Below are 26,845 nucleotides of genomic sequence, written 5' to 3'. Positions count from 1 at the left end.
TTTCTGTCTGTCACCCTTTTTTCCTTTTACTTCTCTCCCTCTCCCCCTCCCTCACTCTCTCTCACTCACTCATCCCTGCACTCCATCTACATCTCTCTCTCTCTCTCATTCATCCCTGTACTCCATCTACATCTCTCTCTCTCTCTCTCCCCCTGTTTGATTGTGTGCGAGATGTGCGTGAGCCTACACAGCAGGAAGGGTCAGTTAGGTACCTGGGGGCAGGTTGGGGCAGTTAGGGTACTTGGGGGCAGGTTGGGTGAGTGAGAGCTTAGTGAGCCTAGGCATCTTAAGGGTCAGTAAGGTACCTGGGGGCAGGTTGGGTCTCTTTCTCTTCTTGCAGTTCTCGGCGCCGTTCTCCAAAGGCAGGTCTGAGATCAGCGGCCCGTTGGAGCTGCCGAACTGCAGGGGCTCGTTGTTGCTGCCGGGGTCAAAGGGCAACGCATTGAGTCCTGAGACAGGGAGAGAGAAGAAGGGAGGGAGGAGAGAGGGAGTGAGAGAGAGGAGAGAAAGAGAGAGAAAGAAGTTAAGCCAGTCATATTACAAAACACTCCAATCTTCAATGTTGGATTGCGGCAAATCAACAATAGGCCACAATGGAGACCAGAGCCTCTGTGGAAACTTGCTGACAAGTTTTCTTTTATCCCTTTTCTTCCCGCTGACACAATTGTACCAGTTGGTATTTCTGGTCGGGCGAACACAAAGACTGGATTACACACAAAGAGGCCCATTAGATATATTAACCCTCACACAAGACTTATTACAATGCCATTATCTAAACTGACTGCAGGCTGCAATGCTGGCAGGAAAAAGAAGGCTGTCAGAATGCTCGGAGTAAACAATCACTTGCCTAAACTATTCTCCATTCCCTGCGACGCAAAAAGAACTAGGACTGCCTCACCAGGAGATAGAGTAATAACATACAGGAGCTCTAATGAATTATGGATATAATAACAATGGTGGGGATATTGCCCAAAAATATATAGAAAAATAAAATATGTAAGTGGATGTTAAGCCTAATGTATCAGTGGAACTGCTTTCTTCAAATGCGTGCAAAGAACTATTTATAACTCTGGAAGAGCTCAGAGAGAGAGAGAGAGAGAAAGGGGAGGGAGAAAGCAAGCGAAAGAGAGCGAGGAGAACTACTTGTCATGAAATATTCATTTGTTTCCTATGTTTACACTTGTTTTGCTCCCTCTTTGTTTAGCTAAGGGAAGAACAGAGGTGGAGGTGGAGGTGGAGGGGAATGTCACCTCCACACCCACGACCCTCTGCCCCTCTCGGCAGCGCTGCTGTCCCCTTCTAAACGTGGTGCGAGGCAGGGCGCCCATGAGAGTCTCTCCAGCCTGTCTCCTATAATCTCCAGGATCACGGTTTGATTGGAGAAGCAGAGAGGGTATCTGTTTGTGTCAGGAGACTTGGCAGTGGTCAGTGCTGCAGTCAGACACACACACATTTGTCCCCATACACACACACACGCACACAACACACACACACACACACACACACCAACTGATTAGATCTCCAGCCAACCCTTGCTCTCCCGGGTCCACATGCCCGTGACACAGAGAGAGCACAAGTTACCAACCCCCAACACACATCACAGCTGAACCACAGCACTGCAGCAAGCACAGCAGCACGGGAGAGAGAGAGAGAGAGAGAGAGAAGTAGAGTGAGGGGGAGGGAGAGAGAGAGAGAGGAAGGGAGAGAGGGAGAGGGAGTCATAGAGGGAGTGATAGAGGGAGTGAGAGAAGGTGAGGGAGGTAGAGTGAGAGAGGGAAAGAGAGAGAGGGAGGGAGAGAGGGAGAGAGAGAGAGGGAGGGAGATAGAGATAGAGTGAGAACTGGGGGTGAGAGATGGAGAGAGAGAGGGAGGGAGGGAGGGAGAGAGAGAAAGGGAGAGAGATGGAGAGAGAGATGATATCCATAGTAAAAGAGAACAGGATAAATTAAGTTAGAAGGTGTTTGGTGATATGATTGGACGAGCCCCAAGTCACTAAAGAAGACAGCCAATGGGCCGCAGACTAGCGTGCGCGTGTCAAGCATGTCAAGGCCATGGGCCACGCTGAGTTTGTTCATAGACACCTATATAATGTCTATGGAGTTTGTTTACCGTCCTAATGCATTATGTAGGCAGGTCCAAATCGAAAGTGGTTGGTGTTGGGTCAGCCCAGGGGATGTGATTGGGCCAGCCCAGTGTCAATAGGGCCGCTCATGAACTACTTCATCAGTCAGACCATTATATGGGGAAAAAAAATAAAATTCAGGACTATCGGCCCATATTGCACGTCGGCCCAGCGGGCAAACGCCCGGTATGCCCGATGGCCAGTCCGTCCCTGGGCCAGATCAACACCATGGATAACACAAGCAGCTGGACTCTCACAGCACAGCGGTCATCTTCATCATGCCTGCACTCAGGGACGGACTGGCCATCGGGCATACCGGGCGTTTGCCCGCTGGGCCGACATGCAATATGGGCCGATAGTCCCGAATTTAAATTTTTTCCCATTTTTCCTACTGGTCGGGGATCAAACCGGCCACCCTCCGGTTACCAACCCGAAACCCTAACCAGTAGGCCACGGCTGCCCCATGTACTTATGTAAGCAGGAACATGGCTTTTCTTTGTTCCTGTGTATATGTGTAACTTTGATTAACTGGCGCCACTTATTTTTTTTTATTTTTTTAGACCCTGAGAAAAGCTAGGTCGAGAACCTTGTTTTGACTATAATGTTAAACGCTAACAACGTCAGCATAAGATACCTTTAAGTATATAAACCTTGCGGTTTGTGAGTGAAATTGCTTCACTTTCAGCCTTGTGCTGGGGACGAGCCGGATTTCAATTGATGTGTGTCTAATAAATATACTTAAATGCAGCTCCGGAGTCCTGAGGTAACTAGGGAGAATTTTCACCCAACACACACATACATACACATGCACGCACACACACGCATACTCACACACACACACACACGCACATACGTCCACAGAAACATGCGTGTCCACAGAAAAGCACAAACACAGACACACACAGACATGTATACACAAACACACATCTCATACAGGCATGAAAGCTGACACAATAACACACAAAAACATAAAATACAAGTATGCAGATCAGAATCTGGGACTCAACAATCAATCAACACAGTGACATCTGACACATGTGTTGGATCATACCAACCCACGGGAAAAGGTTGAGTAAGCACTGTGATTAGTAGCAGCAGGAACCTGGGGATATGAGAGGGGAGGGGGGCCTGTCTAGAGCCATAGACCGGGGCCTGACCTCTATATGTCCGCCTACAGCTGGGACTTATCAGGGGGTCTCTGGAAGATTCTGTTTAAAGTGTCCACCCTATGTTTGACTGGGCGGTGGCCACATACAGTATAGTCATGGGCCAAAACCAAACCTCTATTGTCCTATGCAAAAAGAGTCCTTTCAGGAGCAGTACAAAACATGGTCTCCCATTTTAAACTGATCTTCAGACAGAGAGTGAGACATGACATTCAACAGCATGTGGAAAAGGCAGAAGGGAACCTGGCATTGCAACGCAAATCTACTGGAAGCAGAGTGTTCGAGACGAGACAAATAAACGGATAAAACTCAGATCGATTTATGCAACAGATTGTTTTCTCTTTCTCTCTGACTGATAAGAATGAAAACTGCATGTACTGCCATCACCACCTTTTTCTTGTAATGAGAAGGATGGATAGATAGGTGCATGGATGGATGGTTAGATAGATAGATAGATAGGTGCATGGATGGATGGAGATTACACACTGTATGGCAGATACAGGCGCAGCTGTCTCTTGTCTGACAGGTTCGTGAGAGGAAAACACTCTCTATTGCAGGGGTTTTCAAAGTGGGTGCCGTGACGCATGCTCAGGGGTGCCGCGGAATGGCCCAAGGCTTGATCATTTAATGAAAAAAAACATAATAGCAATTTCAAAATGAATTGTATTGTTACTATATCAATTAAAATTGTATTTGAAGCACAAACAACAATAGGCTACAGTTTACAGTTGATTCAGGGCGTAACGTCAACAGCTCTTTCGTTGACTTCGTTCGTTATTCCGTATTGACAGCAGGTGGAGGAGTTCCGGTAGGTGCAATGGATATGTTTTTAAAGAGAGCGCATCCACCTCCACAGAAACAGACATCGGATTCGAATTCAGCAAAGAGAAACGATTATAACGACTCGTACCTCCAGTATGGGTTCACTTGGTGTGGCGAGGTAACTTGCCCCACACCAGTATGCTTGCCTGGTCTGCAGGGAGACGTTGGCTAATGCAGCCATGGTGCCCAGGTTGCCAAGGCACCTGAGACCAAGCACCCGGCACACCAGAACAGACATTGAATATTGCAAAAAACTTAAAAACACAGAATACCACCCAGAGTGAACGTATGCTTTCTACCATGCGTGTGTCTGAGAAGGCCGAGTTGCTTGCTAAATCTAAAAATCCACACACACACAGCAGAATAGTTCATATTACCAGCCTGCAAAAAAATGGTCAAGGTAATGCTAGGGCCTGATAACACGATCAAACGTTGCATTGATTATATGTCGGAGGAATTGGAATCTGTACTGAATGAACTACAGCTACGGGGGAAATTTGCGCTTCAAATAGACGAGTCCACTGATGGTGATGACCTCCGTGTTGCACTGTTCACAATCCCTCCTCGCATTAACAAACTCTGCAGTTAGAGACAGTCACATGTGTCCCATTAAGTTGATAAGTTGTCTGTGGAGACGAGTAGAACTATATTTTTGTGAACTTTATATTGAAGGTTTGTTCCTGATATGTTTTGTTACTGACAGCTAATTTCTCGATTATTACCAATACGTATTTTTGACTCAATTTGGCTGTGATATACAGTACTGTGCAAAAGTTTTAGGCAGGTGTGAAAAAATGCTATGAACTAAGAATGCTTTGAAAAATGTAAACAATAAATGTTTATTTTTTATCCATTTACATGGTAAGACTGAGCACAGCAACAAGACACAACGTAGTTATACTGCATCAGCAGGGTCTCTCCCAGACAAAGATTTCAAAGCAGACAGGGGTTTCAAAATGTGCAGTTCCAGCTCTTTTGAAGAAGACGTTGAGGATCGTAGACGCAGTGTTCAGCCAAGGAAACTTAATGCAGCTGATGAAAAACACATCAAGCTTATTTACCTTCGAAATCGGAAGATTTCAAGCAGTGGCATCAGCTCAGAACTGGCAGAAACCAGTGGTACCCAGGTACAGACATTTACTGTCCGGGGAAGTCTGGCCAGAAGTGGTCTTCATGGAAGAGTTGCAGCCAAAAAGCTCTACCCCGACAAGGAAACAAGGCCAAGTGACTGAACTAAGCACGTTAACATAGAAACTAGGGTGCAGAAACATGGCAGAAGGTGCAATATTTGGCTGTAGAAGAAGGCAGTTTGTTCGCTGGAGGCTGGAGAGAGGTACAATAATGAGAGTCTGCAGGCAACAGTGAAGCATGGTAGAGGTTCCTTTCCAGTTTGGGGCTGCATTTCTGCAAGTGGAGTTGGAGATTTGGTCAGGATGAATGGTGTCCTCAATGCTGAGAAATACAGGCAGATACTAATCCATCATGCAATACCATCAGGGAGGCGTATGATTGGCACCAAATGTATTCTGCAGCAGGAACATAACCCCAAACATACAGCCAATGTCATTAACAACTATCTTCAGCTTAAAGAAGAACAGAAAGTCCTGCAAGTGATGGTATGACCCCCACAGAGCCCTAATCTCTACATCATCGAGTCTGTCTGGATTTACATGAAGAGACAGAAGAATTTTAGGAAGCCTACATCCACATAAGATCTGTGGTTAGTTCTCTAAGATGTTTGGAACAATTTACCAGCCGTGTTCCTTCAAAAACTGCGCAAGTGTATCTGGAAGAATTGATGCTATTTTGAAGGCAAAGGGTGGTCACACCAAATATTGATTTAATTTAGAATTTTCTTCTGTTCCTTCACTGCATTTTGTTAATTTATGAAGAATTGATGAAAATAAACTGTTAACACTTCCATTTTTGAAAGCATTCTTAGTTTACAGCATTTTTTCACACCTGCCTAAAACTTTTGCACAGTACTGTAGTTGTGAGAGGGACAGACGTTGTCTGATCATATTTTGTTCACTATTTATTAAATTAGTTGAATTAAAGAGAGTGGTTCATTTGAATATTACAATAATTAGATAAACCTCACCTTCTAATGTAATGCCTATAATAAAAGCAGTTATAGCCTATTCAGCATATCATAAGGTTAAATCAAATGGCATAAAGTACAAATATGAAACAAGGGAGGTTGAGAGAAAAAAGTCAAAAAGTCAAAAAATAGGGGTGCCGTGCATGGAGAGACATATGTTTAGGGGTGCCGTGAGCCAGGAAAGTTTGGGAACCACTGCTCTAGTGCCATCAGGCATTCGCTGTGCGTGTGTGTGTGTGTGCCAAGGTGTGTGTGTTTATGCACCAGTGGTCTGTATGTGTGAGGGTGAGAGTGGCGTGGCAAACACCGGCGTGATGTTTGTGCTCTATCCAAAAGGCTGTATGCATGTGTGTATGTATGTATGCATGTGTGTATGTGTGTATGTGTGTATGTATGTATGTATGTATGTACTGTATGTACTGTATGTATGTATGTATGTACTGTATGTATGTACTGTATGTATGTATGTATGTATTCTTTTTCTCTTCCTCTTTCTCTTTCTCTCTCTCTCTCTACCTCCACTCCAAAGCTGCTCACGTCTGTGCGCCCGTCCCCTGTCCCCTCTCTTCAGATTCTCCTCGGTGCATAAAGGCTCTCCATCACAATAGCGGACATGAAGGCCCATTGACTTTGGAGTCCTCTGCGTGGTTGGAGAGCCCAGAGGACCGGCGTGGAGAGAAGTCTCACGCACCCGTAAACAAGACTCTTATCGTTCTTCGTGCTATCCCCGTGGAGCAGAGTTCAGTAGGCTGACAGCCACAGGGATGAAGCTGTTCTTGAACCAGCTCGTACGGGAACGGAGGACCCTGTAGCGCCTCCCAGAGGGGAGGAGGGCAAACAGTCTGTGGCTGGGGTGTGAGCTGTCCTTGGCGATGCTGCGCGCCCTCCGCAGACATCTCTTGCTCTGGACAGCCTCAATGGTGGGAAGAGTGGAACCGGTGATGCGTTGGGCAGTTTTCACCACCCTCTGCAGTCTTTTATGGTCGGCGACAGAGCAGCTGCTATACCATGTTGAGATGCAATTTGTGAGAATGCTCTCAATGGTACAGTGGTAGAAATTCTCCAGAATCTGAGGAGACAGATGGACCTTCTTCAGTCTCCTCAGGAAAAAGAGACGCTGGTGTGCCTTCTTAACTATTGATGAGGTGTTAAGGGTCCAGGAGAGGTCCTCAGAGATGTGGACACCCAGGAACTTGAAGCTGGCAACACGCTCAACCTCCATCCCGTTGATATTGATGGGGGTGTGTCCGCCATCTTTCTTCCTGAAGTCCACAATAAGCTCTTTGGTCTTCATGGTGTTGAGGGCCAGGTTGTTGTCAGCGCACCACAGCACCAGGTGCTGGACCTCTTCTCTGTAGGCCGACTCATCGTTGTCGCTGATGAGGCCAATCACCGTTGTATCGTCTGCAAACTTGACAATGGTGTTAGAACCATGTACAGGTATGCAGTCGTGGGTGAAGAGGGAGTAGAGAAGAGGACTTAGCACGCAGCCCTGTGGCACGCCTGTGTTCAGGGTGAGGGATGAGGAGGTTCAGTTCTCTAACCTAACAGACTGGGGTCTGTTGGTTAGAAAGTCCAGTAACCAGTTACAGAGGGAAGGGTTGATACCCAGATGACTGAGTTTCATGATCAGTTCGGAGGGGATGACAGTATTGAAGGCTGAACTGAAGTCAATGAACAGCATCCTCAGATAGCTGTTGTTATTGTCCAGGTGAGAAAGGGCCAAGATGGCGGCGCGTGAACAACATTGCTGAGTAACATGCTAGGGACTCACATGGCTCACACAGGAATGGTTTGTGTGTGTGTGTGTGTGTGTTCGTGTGTGTGTGTGTGTGTGTGTGTGTGTGTGTGTGTGAATGGAAAGAACACATAGACAAGTCTCTTGTCCCTCATGAAACGCCATCCCACACCTCCCTTTGGCTCTCTACAGACTAGTGCTAGACCGACACAGAGGTGTACGTGCTGGGTCAGTGAGCCTGCCTGCCTCCCACTCCTCGGAGAGACTCATCTGCTGCGGTGACTGCTAGGAGAGGTGGGGGTGGGAGGTGGTGTGAATGGGCTCACAGACGGCCTGTTTTCAATGCGCTTCAACATCTGGCCACGAGCACGACTCGTCTTTATGAGAATAAGATGAGGGAGAGGATGGCTCCTGCGGCGAGGCAGGGAAACAAATAACAGCAGGCCAGCGGGTAAACAGGAAGGGAGCGCAGTGTAGCGCGCCACTCTCCAGCTCAGACAAAAGGAGCAAGAGAAGGAGGAAGATTACGAGCAGGAGGAGGAGGAGGAGGGAAAAGGGGAAGGTGGACGCATCGCAATCACAGAGAGACTGGAGAAGTAGGTGGATGGGATGGGGTTTTTTCTTTTGTGCCACACACACACACCATGTAGACGGTGACACACACAAACATCCCTGATTTCCCTACTATAGTCTAATCCTGAAGTTTTCCCCTTAGTATGCCTACACATTATCATCATCACTTTACCCTTCTAACCATCTTTCACAAAAGCTGTCTCCACTCTTTGTCTTCAATCTCTTTCCCTCGTCTTTGCAATGTCAGTATTCACCCATCACATTTACCCCCCTTACTCAAGGTCAGTATTCACTACATTTACCCCCCTTACTCAAGGTCAGTATTCACACATCTCTACATTTACCCCCCTTACTCAAGGTCAGCATTCACCCATCACTACATTTACCCCCCTTACTCAAGGACAGTATTACATTTACCCCCCTTACTCAAGATCAGTATTCACCCATCACTACATTTACCCCCCTTACTCAAGGTCAGTATTCACTATATTTACTCCCCTTACTCAAGATCAGTATTCACTACATTTACCCCCCTTACTCAAGATCAGTATTCACCCATCACTACATTTACCCCCCTTACTCAAGATCAGTATTCACCCATCACTACATTTACCCCCCTTACTCAAGATCAGTATTCACTACATTTACCCCCCTTACTCAAGGTCAGTATTCACTACATTTACCCCCCTTACTCAAGGTCGGTATTCACCCATCACTACATTTACCCCCCTTACTCAAGATCAGTATTCACTACATTTACCCCCCTTACTCAAGATCAGTATTCACCCATCACTACATTTACCCCCCTTACTCAAGATCAGTATTCACTACATTTACCCCCCTTACTCAAGGTCAGTATTCCCTACATTTACCCCCCTTACTCAAGATCAGTATTCACCCATCACTACATTTACCCCCCTTACTCAAGATCAGTATTCACTACATTTACCCCCCTTACTCAAGGTCAGTATTCACCCATCACTACATTTACCCCCCTTACTCAAGGTCAGTATTCACCCATCACTACATTTACCCCCCTTACTCAAGGTCAGTATTCACCCATCACTACATTTACCCCCCTTACTCAAGGTCAGTATTCACCCATCACTACATTTACCCCCCTTACTCAAGGTCAGTATTCACCCATCACTACATTTACCCCCTTACTTAAGGTCAGTATTCACTACATTTACCCCCCTTACTCAAGATCAGTATTCACTACATTTACCCCCCTTACTCAAGATCAGTATTCACCCATCACTACATTTACCCCCCTTACTCAAGGTCAGTATTCACTACATTTACCCCCCTTACTCAAGATCAGTATTCACCCATCACTACATTTACCCCCTTACTTAAGGTCAGTATTCACCCATCACTACATTTACCCCCCTTACTCAAGGTCAGTATTCACCCATCACTACATTTACCCCCCTTACTCAAGATCAGTATTCACTACATTTACCCCCCTTACTCAAGATCAGTATTCACCCATCACTACATTTACCCCCCTTACTCATTGCAGCACTTTCTGATTCCCTTGAAACACCTCTCTCTCAGAATGTCTTTCTCAATCTAGCCTACGGTTGTTATTATCACAGGCAACAAAAACGTGCGTGTGTGTGTGTGTGTGTTTATATGCACCCATCACAGAGGCTCACAAACATTACTGCTCAACATCGCGCTCAAAAGCGCTAAGTGCCAGCAGCGTTTAGGGAAGATCAATGAGACAACACTGATGACATAATGAAAGCACCTGTCTGACTTCAGATAAAACCCATTCCCCTTCACAATGGATACAGCACAGCATAGAGCTACGTGCCTCTGTGTGTGTGTTTGCTAGAGAGTGTGTGTCTTTGTCTAGGTGTGGGTTTGTGTGTTTGTGTGACGCTCTCATATGTAGGTGTGAAAGTATTGAAAGTCTATAAATGAGATAAACAGCAAGCTAGCTGAAAGTCAGAGTGGAAAAGAGAGAGGCCATCCTAGAATATGTTGTTAGACAGTCTGCATGTGTGGGCGAGAGAATGTTTGTGTGAGTCTATTCAAGTGTATTTAGATCTGGAGGTGTGATCAAGGATCACCATGTCTATTTGTGTATGAGACGCCGTGAATGTAAGATGTGTGTGTGTGTACATCGGCACAGATGTGTGTGTGTATAATGAGTGTGCGCGCACATCTGCGTGTTAGTCTGGAAGGTTCCCAGCGAACTGACCCCCTGCCAGGGTGGACGAGCCGGCGAGGCAGAGCACAAAGCCTGCCTGTGATCTCGGCAGAGCAAACAGGACAGCACAGCGCAGCGCAGCCTGCTCCTCTCCTCTCCTCTCCTCTCCAATGGCTGCTTGTAGACGCACTGCTGGCCATCACTGGGAGCCGGGATGGAGACCAAGAGCAGCATGGACGTGCTGCGGGGGTTGGGGTTGTTCGGCAAGCCTCACGTTTGACAAATAGTCGGGGACTGCCAGCGCAAGTCTGTGTCCCTGGGTAAAAAAGCAGCAAAAGGGGGTTGGACATCTCCTGTGAGTGTTACGGGGGATCCCTTGATGGCTGCCGCTGAGCTGTATGTCACAGCGACTGCTGTTTGTAACGTTGGTGTGACTTACAAAGTGTCAGAGAAGCGGTAATGGAGAGGAGACAAATCCCCCAGTCTATCGGAAGTCATTTAGTCCAATGAGGTGCTCAGAGGACGGCTCTGCATACTCAGTGGCCACTTCGCTAAGTTTGTGGCTGCATGTGTGCGATTGTGCGAGTGTGTGTGTGTGTGTGTGTGTGTATGGGAGAATGTGTGAGGAAGAGTGAGAGGGAAAAGCTAAGGGGTGTGAGTGCGCGTGTGTGTGTGGGCCGCAGACAATTAACCTGTTAAACCAGCAGGGCGTTTTTCAAAATTTCCGCCCATTTTGCTCTGTTGTCTCTCTCACATTTAAAACTTGAATATCTCTGGTTCTATACATTGCATAATAACCATTCATGGCTTAAATTAAAGAAGACACTTGGGCCATCAACTGCAATTAGTTAAAGTGTTTATTATGTAATTTTAGTTTTCATTTCAGAGCAGTAACCAGGAACCCCTAGGCTTCAGTGAAGGGTCAGGGGCGGACAGCTCCAAGTCCCACAATGCATTAGAGCAGTGGAGCAGAGGTCATATTTCTGGAGCCTTTCAAGCGCTGTTCGGGAGCTCTCCACAAATGCTGTACAGCCAAAAGGCCGCCATATGCTGGGAAATAAATAATGTGAGGTGGCAGTAATTTCCCAAGGTCAAGTGTCAACGGGCCTGGTGTTGGGCACGGCGCTGACAGTTGGCACGTCAGAACACACAGGCCAAAATTAGCTCAGCATGTCGGCCGTATTCCAGACATGCCTGCCTGCCTGCAAGCACCCCACCCCATTTCCACTTCCACCCCAACACCCATTTCCCTCAGTCCTCTGCCTCCCAGGGGCTGGATGTGGTCACAAGGGACCTGTTGGCCAGAGCTAGGATGAAGGTGTGACAGAGCACGAGAGACGCGCATGTAGGGAGTGAGAGAGAGATAGAGAGGGAGAGTGTGAGAACCAGATAGAGAAGGGAAGAGTGATAGATAGATAGACAGAGAGAGAGAGAGAGAAAGAGAGAGAGAGAAAGAAAGAAAGAAAGAAAGAAAGAAAGAAAGAGAGCACAGTTGTACAGACTCAGCCTGGCTTCTATTCTTAGGCGCCCCACCACCGCCTGTGTGTCCCCCAGGGGCCTGTCCACATTACCCAGTGTGCACGTCTGCTGCCAGGAATGATGGACGCTTCGGACAGATGAAGAAACAAGGTGACTGACTGATTGGGCTTATCGTGGAAGCCGGAACAATGGCAATTGTTTGTGGAATTCTCACAGGTCCATTAACTTAGCTTTTCACTTTAGTAAGGTATGAAACGCATCCGAGTGTGTGTCACTATCAGTGGCTGTGTACGTGCGTGTCTGTGGGAGTGTAAAGGAGGTTGCTTATTAATAGTGCAGGAGCACGTTTAAAGCTGAACGACAGGCTGTACATCAAAGTGAAAGGTAAAAGGCACATAGCACTCATTATCGCAGTCACTCACCCTAAGGCTTGGTTCAATCTCTATTTGCTATGCTGTCCATATTATGCCCAAAGCACAACACGTCTAAAAGTGGAAAACAGTTTACATGGAGAGTGAGCTGTGGCCTGGCTAGCGGAGGCAGCAGCAGCTGTGTATGGGGTCGGACTGAGCTGCTGCTGGTCGTTTGTTGTTTGTTGTTTCTCCCTCCGCGTCATTGCCGCTAACTTGTGAGGGTGAGTCGAGTCGCCCCGTCAAGGTAGGCGGCAATCGACTTTAGGTGCCGAAAGCCCCTGCAATGAATCAATTAGCTCTTGTGGGGAAAGTCGCGCACGGTGCGGTGCGCTGGGGCATGCCGGCCCTGCGGTCGCTGCTGATGTGGGCAAGCGTGCATTCCTGCCGAGCCTGGCGCTGCCACGGCACAGCGGGATCTTTATCGACCGTGAGAGTGGCGGGGCTCCCAAAAGGCCGCAGCTACTCAATGGCCCCAGTTCGACTCCTCTGCACCTGCCCCTTCAACCCAGGGACAAGAAAGCCCTTCCACATGGGGCCACTCGCACTTACATACACAAACACAGCCTGGCTCTCTCTCACTCACACATATGAACTCTGTGAACCAGCCAACACCCACATGAGTGAGGTGGTCTGACATCAATCTGACAGATAATTGGTCGAATTTAAGCCGCGTTTAAAAACTTAAAGAGACCTGGTCCCTCCAAGGGGAGCGGGACGAAATGTGTTCCAGTTTCCATAAGAGAGAAGTGTCGGTTATACCTCCTGTGACAGGGCTGAAGAACACAGAAGACAGAATAAAGTGAGAAAAATAAAGAGAGGGAGAGAGAGAGAGAGAAAGAGAGAGGGAGAGAGAGAGAGAGAGAAAGAATCCCCAATGTGTTCACACCCTCTCTCCCTGAGGGAGCCTCTTTGGCACATTATTGGTGCCCAGTAATTAGTGCAGATAGAGATAGAATCAGGCCATGGAACAATGTGCATGCAGCTCCGTGGCAATGGGTCCTCTCCTCTGACTCTCCAAGACACGCACAGACCCACAAACAAAGGCGCATATGATTAGATTATGATGGACCGCCAGTTCCAAGCCCAGCAATTACAGCTGACAAGTGGAGGAACGCTACAATGGCTACTACTGACTCTGTTGGCAAGCTGGGAAAAGGACCTTAACAATGTGTGTGTGTGTGTGTATTTGTGTAAGAGTGTGTGTGCGAGAGTGTGTGTGTGTTTGTGTGTGTGTGTGTGTGTGTGTATGAGTGTGTGTGTGTGTGGGTATGACTATGTGAACAAAGCTTAGGCTATTGGGCCTTCAAGAAGCTTTCCTTGTGCTCCCTAACTGGGCAGTGTTGACAGGCTTTTTTCCCCTCTTTCACTCTTTCCACCATCCATAATGAAGACTAGCCCTGGCTAGCCACACACGGCTCAGCTGGACCGCTCGTCATCCCCGCATTCCAAGACCAAGTGGGTGGTGGCACAGACGGAGCTAAACACCCCTCTGACAGGTTCACAGCACTTCATCCACATTCTGTCACAAAGACTCGTACTTAGGTAGACACACAAGTGTGTATGGGCATGACAAAAAACCACAGCAGTTGCACAAATATAAATGATTAGATTTCCTTATACATAAGCACACATACGCCAGCCTATACACAACCACAAACACACGTTATCTCCATCCCGACAAGACACTGTTCATTTTTTTCTATTCCCAGGCTGGGCATTCACACACAAATGCTCGCACACAAACTCTCTCAAATCTCATTGGCTTATCAAAATGCCACCTTGGACTGAAAAACAGGCTTAGAGTAAACATAAAAACACACTCTGCTGTGTTGCTTTAGAAATTCTGAAATTCTGTGCCACTGCCTTTCATGGCATTGAGCCTGTGTGGGCCAGAGTGAATATGATTGGAGGCAGAGAAACAGGGCTTTTGTGAGGTGGAGGGTTTGGAGGAGGGCCAGAGTGAATACGATTGGAGGCAGTGAAACAGGGCTATTGTGAGGTGGAGGGTTTTGGAGGAGGGCCGGGACAGTTGGCTCATGGGGTTCAAAGCTTGGGATGCCTCTGATGGGATGAAGCTGAGGTCACTCGGCATGACTTCTTCAAAGGTGCTATATGTAAGTATTTTAGTTTAAAAGATTTAAAAATGAACTGGAAATAGCTACAGAATGTGAAGAAAAAATAATGTAGACGTTATCGACGCCTGTGCACAGTGTTGCCCTGATATCCAAGTGCTAACTAGCAAGAGCTGCTCTATCTTCTCTCATGATACGACATCCAGTGGCGGCTGGTGACATTTTTTTGAGGGGGGGCGCAGTTTGGCGGCGCGGTTTAAATAGCTCTCCACAGTGAGAAGAAAACAGGTTTTGAGTAGAATATTTGCAGTGATGGGCAAACTTCTTGATATTTGTAGTGAGCGAAGCTATCAGCTACTCTACAATACATTCAGCTTCACTACACAGAAGCTACACCTCATAAAGAAGTAGCAAGCTAAGTTACAAACACCTGTCAAAAGTAGTTTGATAACTTAGTAGCTACTTTCAGTTAAACAAACTGCATGCCAAGTCAATGCAATTGTAGTGATCAACACAACTGTCAGTCAGATAAAAACGGTAAATTAAATCACCTGTACGTGTGTTCGTATGTTTGTGTTGGATGTCATTATGTTGACAGGAACCTTTTCTTTGGCATTTTCGCAATTCGACTCCCTGAGCAGACAGCACGGACTTCCTTTATTCCTTTCATCATCTCTAGCTGTATCTGAATATCCACAGCATTCTAGTTATCCGGTTGTCTAGAATGTGCATGCAAACTACCCATTTAAAATTAATTAATTCTAAATGTATGAGCAGCGTCTGTTGTACTTGAAATTACGATACCTAGCTTTTCACTAGTCTCCACTAAAGTGACGTACTGCTTAATTTGTCTGTTTGATGGATACAGGGAATGTATGAACATTAGAAAGGTCCAGGATACATTCTTTCGAGGACACTACTGCGCTACTTGATCAATAAAAGAGCTTAGCTACTGAAAAGTTACTTGGTTTTGTAAATAGCAACGTTACTGCCAAGCTACTGACAAATGTAGTTAAGCGTCGCTACACGCATTACTCACTGAACAGCCCGCTAACCAGCTCCGGTCGAGGTACGTCCTCCCGCGGTCAGTGCTTAAATCCATACATTCTGGTCCCATGTCTTTTAAGTGTCGTTTACATGGAGCCTAGTTTGTCAAACTGATACGGATAGCTAATACAGATAGCCCTATCATCCATACGAACACTCTCTATCCGCACCTCGTTTCTGCAACGATCGCAGTCCGGGGTAGAAAGTGAGTAGATTTGAATCGGTACGGGGGCTGGTGTTCGTCTGCACGGTTTCACGCAACCTGATGACGTCACTGCCCCACGTGATCTTTTCCGCCATCTCCAACCAGTATATAAATAACTTGTTCTCCCTCAAAATCTCACTCATGGTGGGCCTCGAATTCACTAACATTAACCCAGTCTTCTGATTTTTGATTAGCCCCCTATCTTGATCTAATTCTTCTTATTCAGACGTAACATAACTTTCATGACCACAAATATAAATTGGCCAGCGATTTAATTTGCTTTTTTATTCATAAATGTATGTAAAATGCTCGGAGCAATGCATCATGGGAGATGGGATGACAGACATGTCATGTTACTGTTCCAAACTCTTTATTATCAATAGAAAAAAGAATTCATTTTCGCATATCCTTTAGTCTGACCACTGATTTTATTAACCATCATAATGTAATGTTGTTAATTGGAGCTTGAATGTCTTGTGTAATTTGTTTATCCGTTTGCTGCTTCCTTTACCTTGTGCTTTTGAGTCTCTTCTTCTAGGTTTTTCACGTTTTTTCAGTTGTGTAAATAAAGCGCTAAAGCGCCACCCACAGGCGTGAGGTATGTACTACAGTCGGTTCACCGCAATCTGCTGCCTCCGTGTTTACGCAAATCTCTCGTTGCCAGCCTCCGTATTTACGAAATTAAAAGATTCGATTGGTGTGAAAAGTAAATCCGATTCGGAGGCCCTAGACTTCGTGTGCATAGCACCTGAGTCTCTTCTTATCGACATCTGATCGTAGCACTGCATGAAATGTGGGATTTACGACAGTCTTCGACCCTGTGTATTGCCGTAGAAGCCCACATTGGTGTGAAAGCCCCCCCACCCCTTCCCCTTGACCAGGCCTAGGTTTTGTTATGTTAATTGAATTGACCTGGATTGAAAACAACCCCCCCCCCCCCGCCAGGGGAGGCACCCCGTCACTGCTTCACTGATTTAAAAAACCTGAAAGTCACAGGTTCGATCCCCACTAGTGGCAACCATGGCCCAAGTTGCTTAACGACTGTTAACGACTCTTAATGACTGTTATCAGAGTAAGCCTGACTCTGTATAATTACATGCCAGAAACGAATCTCAAGAACATTAAGGTGAAATAATAATATATAAGTTAGGAGCATTACACATAGCCTAAGTTAAAACTTTTAAACACATACCACCATAAACATGTGAGATAATTCGACAAGAGACATTGAAAGACAGCTAACTCACTGCTTCGTCAAATAAGAGAGATCAACTATATATATATCTGGAAACCACTTACAGATTCCGATTAGCTAAATTTGCGTCTGGATGGAAAGGTGTTATCTTTCCCCATCCCACCCATGCTAAGCCATTTCTAGCATAACATGCGATCTACCGTGGAAAACAGAAGGCAGGCGATTTTTTTTATCAGTTCTCACCACACAACGACGTCTCATCTTTGCTCCTTGAATGTCCAGTGGTGTAGTCCAGTGTATACGCAGGTATACGGAGTATACCCACTTATTTTTCAGTCAGCATTGGGTATACCCACTTCTCAAAACAGGGTGTTTATCCTGTGCTGTATAAATAAATAAAGAGTAGGCTATACCCACTTCTCCAGGGACCACTACACCACTGTGAATGTCGATGGTGTCGATGGTCGAATGGTATGGTGTTATTGAAACTTACTACGTGTAAAAAAGACTAGAAATTGAACGTTTATTATTCGAGTCTAAAGTTTCTAATGTTGCCTCTGGCGCCTTTACGTAAACATAATTAAAACGTCACATAAGTCCACTAAACAATTCCCAATTCGCTGGCTCCAGTAACAGAAGAGAAATACCCCAGAGGGGGGAGGAATGATAAACCAGGTACTTAGTCGCACCGACTAGCTAAATCCTTACCAGAAAAGGTGGCTAAGCGGTTAGTAACAGCACCATTAGGTACATCGTACCACTAACCTGAAGAGCGCAGGTTCAAATCTCACGAAGCTCGCGTAAAATCTACCTGAAAAGACACAGGTTGGATATGTACGAGGGGCAAACATGTCCCAAGTTGCGAAATGATTATCTCAATATCAGAGTAAGCCCGACTCTGTATAATTACATGCCAAAAGTGAATCTCAAGAACATTACAGAGAGGAAGCTCCGGAATATGAGTGGAACGGCCTCGAAAGTACATGGGAACACTCGAACTCTGAAACTGAAAGGCAAAGCAAGAATTGTGATATCCCCGAAATCAAATCCCTAAAAACAGAAGTCTGAAAACGGAAGGTGAATCAAGAAATGTGATAACCCCGGAGCAAAACCCTAAAGACAGAATATTAATTAAATTATTATCGTGTACATTTTAATTTCGTTTTTATGGGGCAATAGCTGTAAATGGGACGGGATACGTTTTGTCAGTTGAAAGCTGACCTATAGACAGAATCTCATTCCGTCTCATCACAAGACGTTTTAATTCAATTCCTTGTCGTTTTCAACCAATGGCTGCAGCAGGGTGTGTGTGGCTAGACTGCTGACAGTCAATATGCTAATAAGAGCATTTCGCACCTCTGTCAGCGGGAGGTGAGAATGCTAAACACATCGGCCCCCCTCCCCTCGCAGGTTCCTTCCCGGGAAATTCCGTCCGTATGCGGCAGACGGATATTTCGGGGGAATGTCCGCGATCAGCCAGGAATGGTGATCATTCGCGGCTGTATAACAGCGTATACGGGCCCGATAATCTTGCTTTTCGTGCAGTGTGGATTAAAAGGTGTTCCACGAATAGATACTAAGGAGTTTTCAGTCGCCATACTCTCAGATTCCAATTCTCTGCTAGCTATGGTGCTCCGGTAGATATGTGATATTTAAATGAGATGTGAGGAAATAACAAAAGGTCTCTGATTGGACAGTCCTGTCAGGATGATATATAAGAAGCCCTGTCATTGGCTGGGGGCGCAAGTGATGTGCGCCCCGGGCTCGAACTGTCATCCGCCAATGAGAAGCTGTCCTTGCTCAAATGTTCCTGCCCCTTTTTTTGGCTCCCATAGACTTCCACTTGGACTTGGCCGGCGCCCACAGGGAGGAGTGGCTTCTCTCTCAATGATAACGAATGGCAATATATTATATTTGGTCACATTTAAGTGTTTTTTGACAGGGGCTTACGGTCTCCGGCACACATTTAACGCTTTAAAACGGTACATTTCTTATTATATTATTTGATATATAATGTTTTTTGACATTTCATTTTTTTTTTCTTTTCATCTCAAAATTGTAGCCTTGTATTGACGCACTGCCACTGCCGACATCGTACCACGAGAAGCGCTAGTGAGTCAAAAACAGTGAAGCATGGCAATGGGCTGACAATTTGAGAGGCTAAAATAATGGAAGTTAAAGTGTTTGTTAATGTCAAAAGCTTGAGTGCGTAAATAAAGACCTGCAGGGGTCTGTTTGCCTCTACTAAGTTAATTTAACATGAATATCGATCGATGTTGATGGAGACAATAATGGCAGTCTTAATCTTTTAATCATATTATTTTTTTAATGCAAACATTCTAGCCTTGGCCAACGTTTTGGTTACTTCTGAGAAAGGGGTGCACAAATGTAGTAATATACTGCCTCCAATCGGCTTAGGATGGTCTATTTGAAATCATCTTGCTCGCTGAGAGCTAGGCTTGCATATGCTACCTCCCTCTCTCCCTCCCCTGTGTTCCCATTCTGCATTCCCTCAGTTGTTCTGTCTCAGTTCTAACGGAAGACTAAACTTGGCAGGCTCCTCTGTTGTTATGACTGCATCTCCGCTGTAGGATACTAGTCGAGGCATAACTACATTACAACTACATTTCCTACTGTGCGGCGCATTGTGTTACCTTTGCGTATGAAATGCGCCGTACAAATAAAGTTTGATTTGATTTGAACTGAATCCCACAGCAGGCTTTCCTACATTATACAGAATGGGTTAGTGTTGCTGTAGCATAAACACAAAGGGTCACATTCACAAAAAATCAGCCTCTCATTTCCAACCATTAAGGCACCAGCACCATGTTCTATGTGGTTTAATGAAGGTCAGCATCCTCCTACATCTGCACTGTTGTTGCTGCTGTAAAAGTTAATGAATTCCCCAATGGAAACATGACTTTTTTTACACTAAACCCCCACCACCATGCCTGGGTTCCCTCTGAGAAACACTGTGCTCACACCAATCTGTGTGAGGAGAACTCCGTTGGGGGCAGTGTCGCTCAGTAGAGCGGGGGTCAGGAGGGGGTGTTGCGGACACCTGTGTAGTTTAGGTAGTAGTTCACAGGGGCCCCCAGGGCTTGACAGGATGCTGATGGAGCCCGGGTTTGTGGGCACTCACCTCTGGCTCCGCCCTGTAGAGACCCCTTGTGGCTCCCCTCTGGCCCCGCCCTGGAGAGACCCCTCATGAATCCCCTCTGACCCCGCCATGGAGAGACCCCTCGTGGCTCACCTCTGACTCGGAGATTTGCTGAAGAGCGGAGGCGCAAGGTGCACCAGACTGAAAATGTCAATGAAAACACAGCATGCTGTCGAAGAGTGGAGAGAAAACAGAGTAGAGAGAGAGCGAGAGAGAAAGAGAGAGAGATAGAGAGTAAGAGAAACATAGAGCGAGAGGGAGAGGGAGAGAAAAAGAGAGGGAGGGAGATATGGACAAGAGAGTGTGACTGTAAGTGAGAGAGAGAGAGAGAGAGCAAGAGAGAGAGGGAGAGAGAGAGAGAGGGAGGGAGATATGGACAAGATCTGCAGTAAATAACTGTTTGAGGAACTTACAGAAAGAGGGAGGGAAAAAAACTCCAAACACTTAAGAAAAGTTCAAAATACAAAGTGCAAAATATCCTTTCAGTTCTTGTTGCTGAGTTATTGCGGTTTGTTGAGTCTCTCGAGGCTGTGTTTCATTTTAACAGCAAAACCACTGTAGTTCAGTGGGCGAAAAAGGAGACGAAGGAGAGGAAAAGAGGAGAAATACAACAAATGTGGTTGAGTACTTGTTTCGGGCCCAACGCACGCTCCATCCCTGCAGCAAATTCCCAGTGTGTTTCAGACGGACCCCAGGGGTTAAACGCCAGCGCCCTCCGTGCGCAAATAATGTAATCAACCCTCATTATATCGATGACAGGAGGAAAATTCCTGCCCGGCCACTCTTGTCATTCCTCCGTGCCTCTGGGGTGTCTCTGAAGGTTAATTTATTTAAATCTCCCAGCGACTCGTTTTCGATTCCATTTAACAAAAATGAATGAATCTTTGTAATCAGCTTTGCGCTGTCAGAGGCAGGGAAAACAGCCAGTTCCGATCTCTCCAGGAAACCGCTAAGACCTGAGCATAGGACCTGTGTGAAGTTGGCCCCCCGTCTCATTCAAAATCTTAAAATAACACTGCTGTTCGTTTGTGCTAGGTTTGTGCTGGTTTGTGCCGGTTTGTGCCGTAAAAATTATCGTTTGTGCTGGTAAGGATTTTGAGTAATTCAAAATTGCATTTTCTGGCATGTGACGTCACCCAGCCCCCGTTCACGCCCAAATCTCATTTAAATAGTCCCAATCGTTAGTGCTACGTTTGTGCTGGTTTGTGCCGTCAAAAGAATTGTTTTGCTATTATGGTTTCATAGATATTCCCGTTTGATTTTTCACATATGACGTCACTCAGCCCCCCCTCCACCTTCAAATCGCGTCAAAATGGTCTCTATCGTTAGTGCTACGTTTGTGCTGGTTTGTGCAGTCAAAAGAAATATTTGTGCAACTATAGTTTAAAAGGTATTCCAGTTTGATTTTTCTCATGTGACGTCACTCAGCCCCCCCCGTCCATCTTCAAATCGCGTCAAAATGGTCTCTATGTTTAGTGCTACGTTAGTGCTGGTTTGTGCTGTTAAAATAAATGTTTTTGATACTTTACTTTTTAAGTAATTAATAAAACTTTATTTTCCCATCTTGTTATGTAAACAGACCACTTGTTATGCAACCAGCACCCCTAGAACGTTCAAATCGTGTCAAAATGGTCTCTATCGTTAGTGCTAGGTTTGTGCTGGTTTGTGCAGTCAAAAGAAATGTTTGTGCCACTATAGTTTAAAATATATTCCCGTTTGAATTCTCTCATGTGACGTCACTCAACCCCTCAACCACCTTCAAATCGCGTCAATATGGTCTCTATGTTTAGTGCTACGTTAGTGCTCTTTTGTGCTGTTAAAAGAAATGTTTTTGATACTATACTTTTTAAGTCATTATTAAAACCAGCACAAACCTAGCACAAACGAACAGCAGTGTTATTTTAATATTTTGAATGAGACGGGGGGCCAACTTCACACAGGTGAGCATAGGAATTAAAATAATACATGAAACCTCGCTGATACTGTGGATCGGCGGAAATGGTTGTGAACAATTTGACAAAGATATGCGCGTATCAGTCCCGCACGGCTGTGTGCACGGCAATCATGTGAAAAAGGGCAAATGATTTTAAGGGGCAGAAAATGTCAGGAAAGGGATCTTAACATGTCAAACCAAGCCCTGTTGCCTCACTATCTTCAGAAACCATCTTCAAACAGCCTCCCCTATATCCTTCTCCCTGCCACGCTGCGTGTCCATCTCCCGCTCTCCAGGTAGATCACACACCTGTACCAGGGAGGCTCATCTCTCATCTGTTTCCCTGCTACCACAGCATCACACCACCACTATCAACACATTATTCCATTATTCCAACATGTGCTTCAATTACGGCAGCGCAGAGGGAGACCTTGGGTGTAAGGACACGTAACATTTCATTAAGGGCCATTACATCAACTCCCCTCCTCCTCCTGCTGCTGCTCCCTTTTAAACACACTGGAAACAGATGTTTCATTAACAGTGAAGAGTAGTGCAGGGCCATATAGGAGAGCACAGCTCAGACACTTTTGAGGGGTGCTGGAGGGGAGTTCACACCTGTCACCAGACAAGGGGCTGAGATGCTGCACTGGGCACACTGAAACTGAATAGGAAAGCCTCTTAAAGCTTTAAGATCTGTTTCTCAATATCAGACTCAGCACTACTGGCCTATAAAGCCAGGGGGCAGAACGCTGAGATTATTAGAGGAGAACTCTTGCCAGGGCAGATCCCACAAGGTCTCTTATTGATCTAGGGGTTCATTACTGGATACATTTCTGACCTTCTTTGTTTGTAATTGCTCTCTGGCAACCTGGTTGTTTGTTTGGTGAGAATCATGTTAGTTCAATGTTGCAGGATCTCTGCAGTCTTTTCTCTTGAACAGTATTACTTTCAAATAAAGCCAATATTTCATTCCGTCTGTCGCTTAGTATGGATCCATGTCCTCTTATAAGAAGCTAATCCAGTTTGCTTTATTAGCCTGTCCCTTCACATTTTTTCGCATCATTTCATGAAGACCAAAGTAATGGTTAGAATTTCTATTTGCCTTGTGCAGATTTCATGGTCTATTTACCCCAGCAAATAGTTTTTAATTTGCTCATTTCGACATATTCCTTTTTGGAGGGAGGCTCCTCCAGAAAAAGATTTGGATCCAGGCAAAACTGTCAATTTTATTGCTGTCAGAATGGTTTGCACTGCGTTGGCTGAAGCATTATTGAGATTTGTCTTAATTAAAAGCCACCACGGCATAATCTCACATCTGCTTGATCTGAGACAAACAGAGAGGGAAAATGCAATGCAAGGCATGTAGCAATCTCTGATGTTGACAAAGCTGTTTCCCAGGATCATTCGTAGGCGCAGGTGTTTCTCTACCTTATCAGCCAAGTCTGAGAGGCTCTGGTACACTGACTAATGCCAGAGTTCAATCTGGAGGCTGAATGTAAAAAATAAAATAATAACAAATATCACAAACTGACAAACTCTATCAAATCGTGATGACAGCCACAGATGGTTTAATATGCAAGCCAACAACCGGATTTCTTAGTTTCCTGAATGCATTTCAAAATATTGCCTTAATGAACAAAATTACCTAATGAGAAGTACATGCAGTTTTGTTTGTTCTGAAATTAATTTGTAATATGTAGGAAATTGGTTCAGGTTTTATGGAGCTGTACTAAGCCTACATCATTTGGATTCCAGTGCCATGAAAAAATGTATTTATGAATTATATGCTGCATACATTTGGGCATCCCAATTTATTGCACCTTTTTACTACCTTCAAGTATAACATGTATTCTCAAAATAGCCATAGTGATTGATTACATTCATGGGTAAAATTGTCTAAACATCCCTTTAAAAAACTGCATTTGAATGCAATCTTTACCTAAATGGACAATTCAACGTCTCATCTGAACCCCTTATGCTGATTAATCATCACCCTGCTCTACATCTGTAGCTTCAGGCTGCTGGTTTTCCTGCACAACAATTCATTAATTCAATAGACACTAACCATGCTTAGTTGACTGCTGACATTGGTCAAGACATTACAGGGAACGGATAAAGTTGTATTACTATCCTAGGGATCATAGGCCTACCAGTTTATAGGGTGACCAGATTTGAGTTTGTGAAAAAGAGGACACTTCGACTCCTCTCCCGCAACGGAATTTTTGGATGTCATATACTATTGAATGATCGTATTTGGAGGATGATTATCCTATCTGACAACACTGGGAAAGCGGTCCACCAATGACAGTTCTCTACAGTCAGAGCTCGCGGAAGAAGGGAGATACCCTTTCCAAAACTTGTAAGGACGTAACAACTAGATTGTTATTAAGGCAAAATCCCGGACGTTTTTAGAATCCCGGCCGGACGCATTTTTTAGGTCTCGAAAAGAGATGCCCAGGTAAAAATACATCTGGTCACCCTTATTATGAGTTGCTAGGCTGCTGGTACTAGACTGAACTAGCATGGTCTAATTCGGTGGGTAGGGTAGCTTATCCTTCTGGCTTCAACAAGACGAAATGTAGGCTAATGCAAGCAAAAGTTACATGCTCTACAAACTTTCAAAACATGTTTCCATTGTACAACGGGTGGCGATTTAGGGTTAGCAGCTTCGCAGTGTGGGTAGTTTTCCGACTAACTAACAGCGACCTGGGCTTTTTGATAGCTCCTTACTCTATGGGTGGAAAACACTTCTGGCATGTCTTTTCTTTTTAGGTGTCTTTCCCTATCTACAGACCACAAAAGGGTCAAAATATCAATGCTGAGACCAAACGAAATACTGATATGAGGTGTTATTATTTCCTGGCGTATTTAGTAGCTTACCGTATCAGACTACTAGCAGCACTCTCTCAGGATTCACGTAGTGTTTCTATCTGCATTGATAATAATATGAATGAGTTTGCAAATATATTGTGCAAAATATTTTTTTCTCAAATTAACAAAATATTGGTAGGGACTTTTTTGTCTTTCCCGAACTTTGGTCGTGACTAGTCCCTACCAACCCTATGCAAACCTACGCCCTTGCCATGTCGTCAGCGAGAGAGCAGTCTTGAGGTCAAATCCACCTCTGCGTGCGTCAGACCACCAAAGACTCTTGCTTTTAAGGCTATTTATGGACTGGGATGTAAAATTCCTAGGAAAATTTTTAAATCTAAAATATGTCACAAGGAAGGTCCTTCAAAAATTAAACTATTATAAAAATAGTTGGCTGTACCTTTGGGCTTAGTACTCTAATAAATACATATCACCTTTGTCTCTTTTCTATTCAGGCCTGCTTCTTGAGATGAGGTCCTCCACAGAGTGTCCCTCAGGAAGCACTGGCACTGGAGAGAGAGAGAGCGAGAGAGAGAGCCCACTCTGTCACAGCAGCAGCAGCTCTCTGCAAGGTCATGTGGAGCTCGTCTCAGATCCATCACAGGTGCCACACTGGCACCCATCACAGAGACTGATAGAGCACCAGGCTGCAGCTCTGACAGTCCAACGGATCTTTGAGGAGTCGTTGTGATGGCTCTCGGGGGCTGGGGGTGGTACTGGGGCACTTTGGCATGACTCAGCCACTTTGGCAAGGCATGCTGAGACACACTATGGTCACAGCAGGAGCTCCAACACGGGGTGCTAATCTAATGTTTTGTCACATAGGGGAGTGCTAATGTACCTCCGGGTGACGAGGGACAGCACTCTCTCTCTGTATGAAGCATGTGGTCAGGAGGACTAGAAGAAGCTGTCAGGGTGCTTTGGGGCAGCAGGAGCCAAATTATTTACCGGCGTCACCAAGTTGCAGGCCAAGTTGTGCGACAGAGAGAGAGAGAGAGAGAGAGAGCAAGAGAGAGAGAGGGAGAGATGGAGAGGGAGGGAGAAATGGACAAGAGAGTGTGACAGAGAGAAAAGGGAGAAGGGTGAAGGAAAAGGGTGGGGACTGCTTCACCAAGGCCCTTGCTCTCCAGATTCAGGAAATAAATGTAGGAGAGAGTCTGACCAAAGCAGGGCGAGAAACCTCAAGCCCTGCATCCCCAGTACCTCTGGGAGGAAGATGGATAGGATGAAGAAGGGAGGGTGTGTGTGTGTGGGGTGGGGGGTGGGGTTGGGGACTGTCAGATGAGTGCAGCCCTGCGAGTACAGGCTGCGGCACAGACCGAGCAGCAGACAGGGTGGGGCACAGACACACACACACACACACACACACACACACACACACACACACACACACACACACACAGACACACCAGCGTTTCCGTTGTCCGGTAATTGCCAGACTTTGTCCGGAAAAAAATTGTGAAAAGTGTCAGAAAATATTAGATCTCACCGGTCAAATTGTTCTATTGGAATTTCCTAAAAATCCCGTGCCCCAAACACAATTTGAATTTTGAACAACCCTAATATTAAGTCCTATAAAGCAAACGTGCACTGCCCTTATTATGTTTTAAAGGAACAGACTATTCTGCCGTTTGAAAGTTATTAAACAACACGTATATGCTGCATTTTAAATATAACGCAAACCGTCGGTTTTAAACAAGGAGCGAACTGAGTGAAAAGGATCAAACATGGCCAAGCAGACAAGCCTTCGAAGCTTTTTTCAGAGGCCAAACGCAACTGATGAGGGT

General features: G+C 45.5%; 1 protein-coding gene across 1 annotated transcript in view; it reads right to left on the bottom strand.

The window, feature by feature from the left end:
• Positions 1-26,845, bottom strand: part of LOC308367160 (ecto-NOX disulfide-thiol exchanger 2-like) — a gene marked incomplete at its 3' end in the record, with an annotated part of 223,680 nt that overhangs the window by 165,356 nt on the left and 31,479 nt on the right. The window contains exon 2 of the mRNA XM_080840975.1: positions 306-449. Within this exon, the coding sequence (XP_080697101.1) occupies positions 306-449 (144 nt within the window). The remainder of the gene's footprint in view (positions 1-305; positions 450-26,845) is intronic.

Source organism: Sprattus sprattus (assembly GCF_963457725.1).
Source record: "Sprattus sprattus genome assembly, chromosome: 6".
In the NCBI taxonomy this organism is placed as follows: domain Eukaryota; kingdom Metazoa; phylum Chordata; class Actinopteri; order Clupeiformes; family Clupeidae; genus Sprattus; species Sprattus sprattus.
This window is presented reverse-complemented; position numbering and strand designations above follow the sequence as displayed.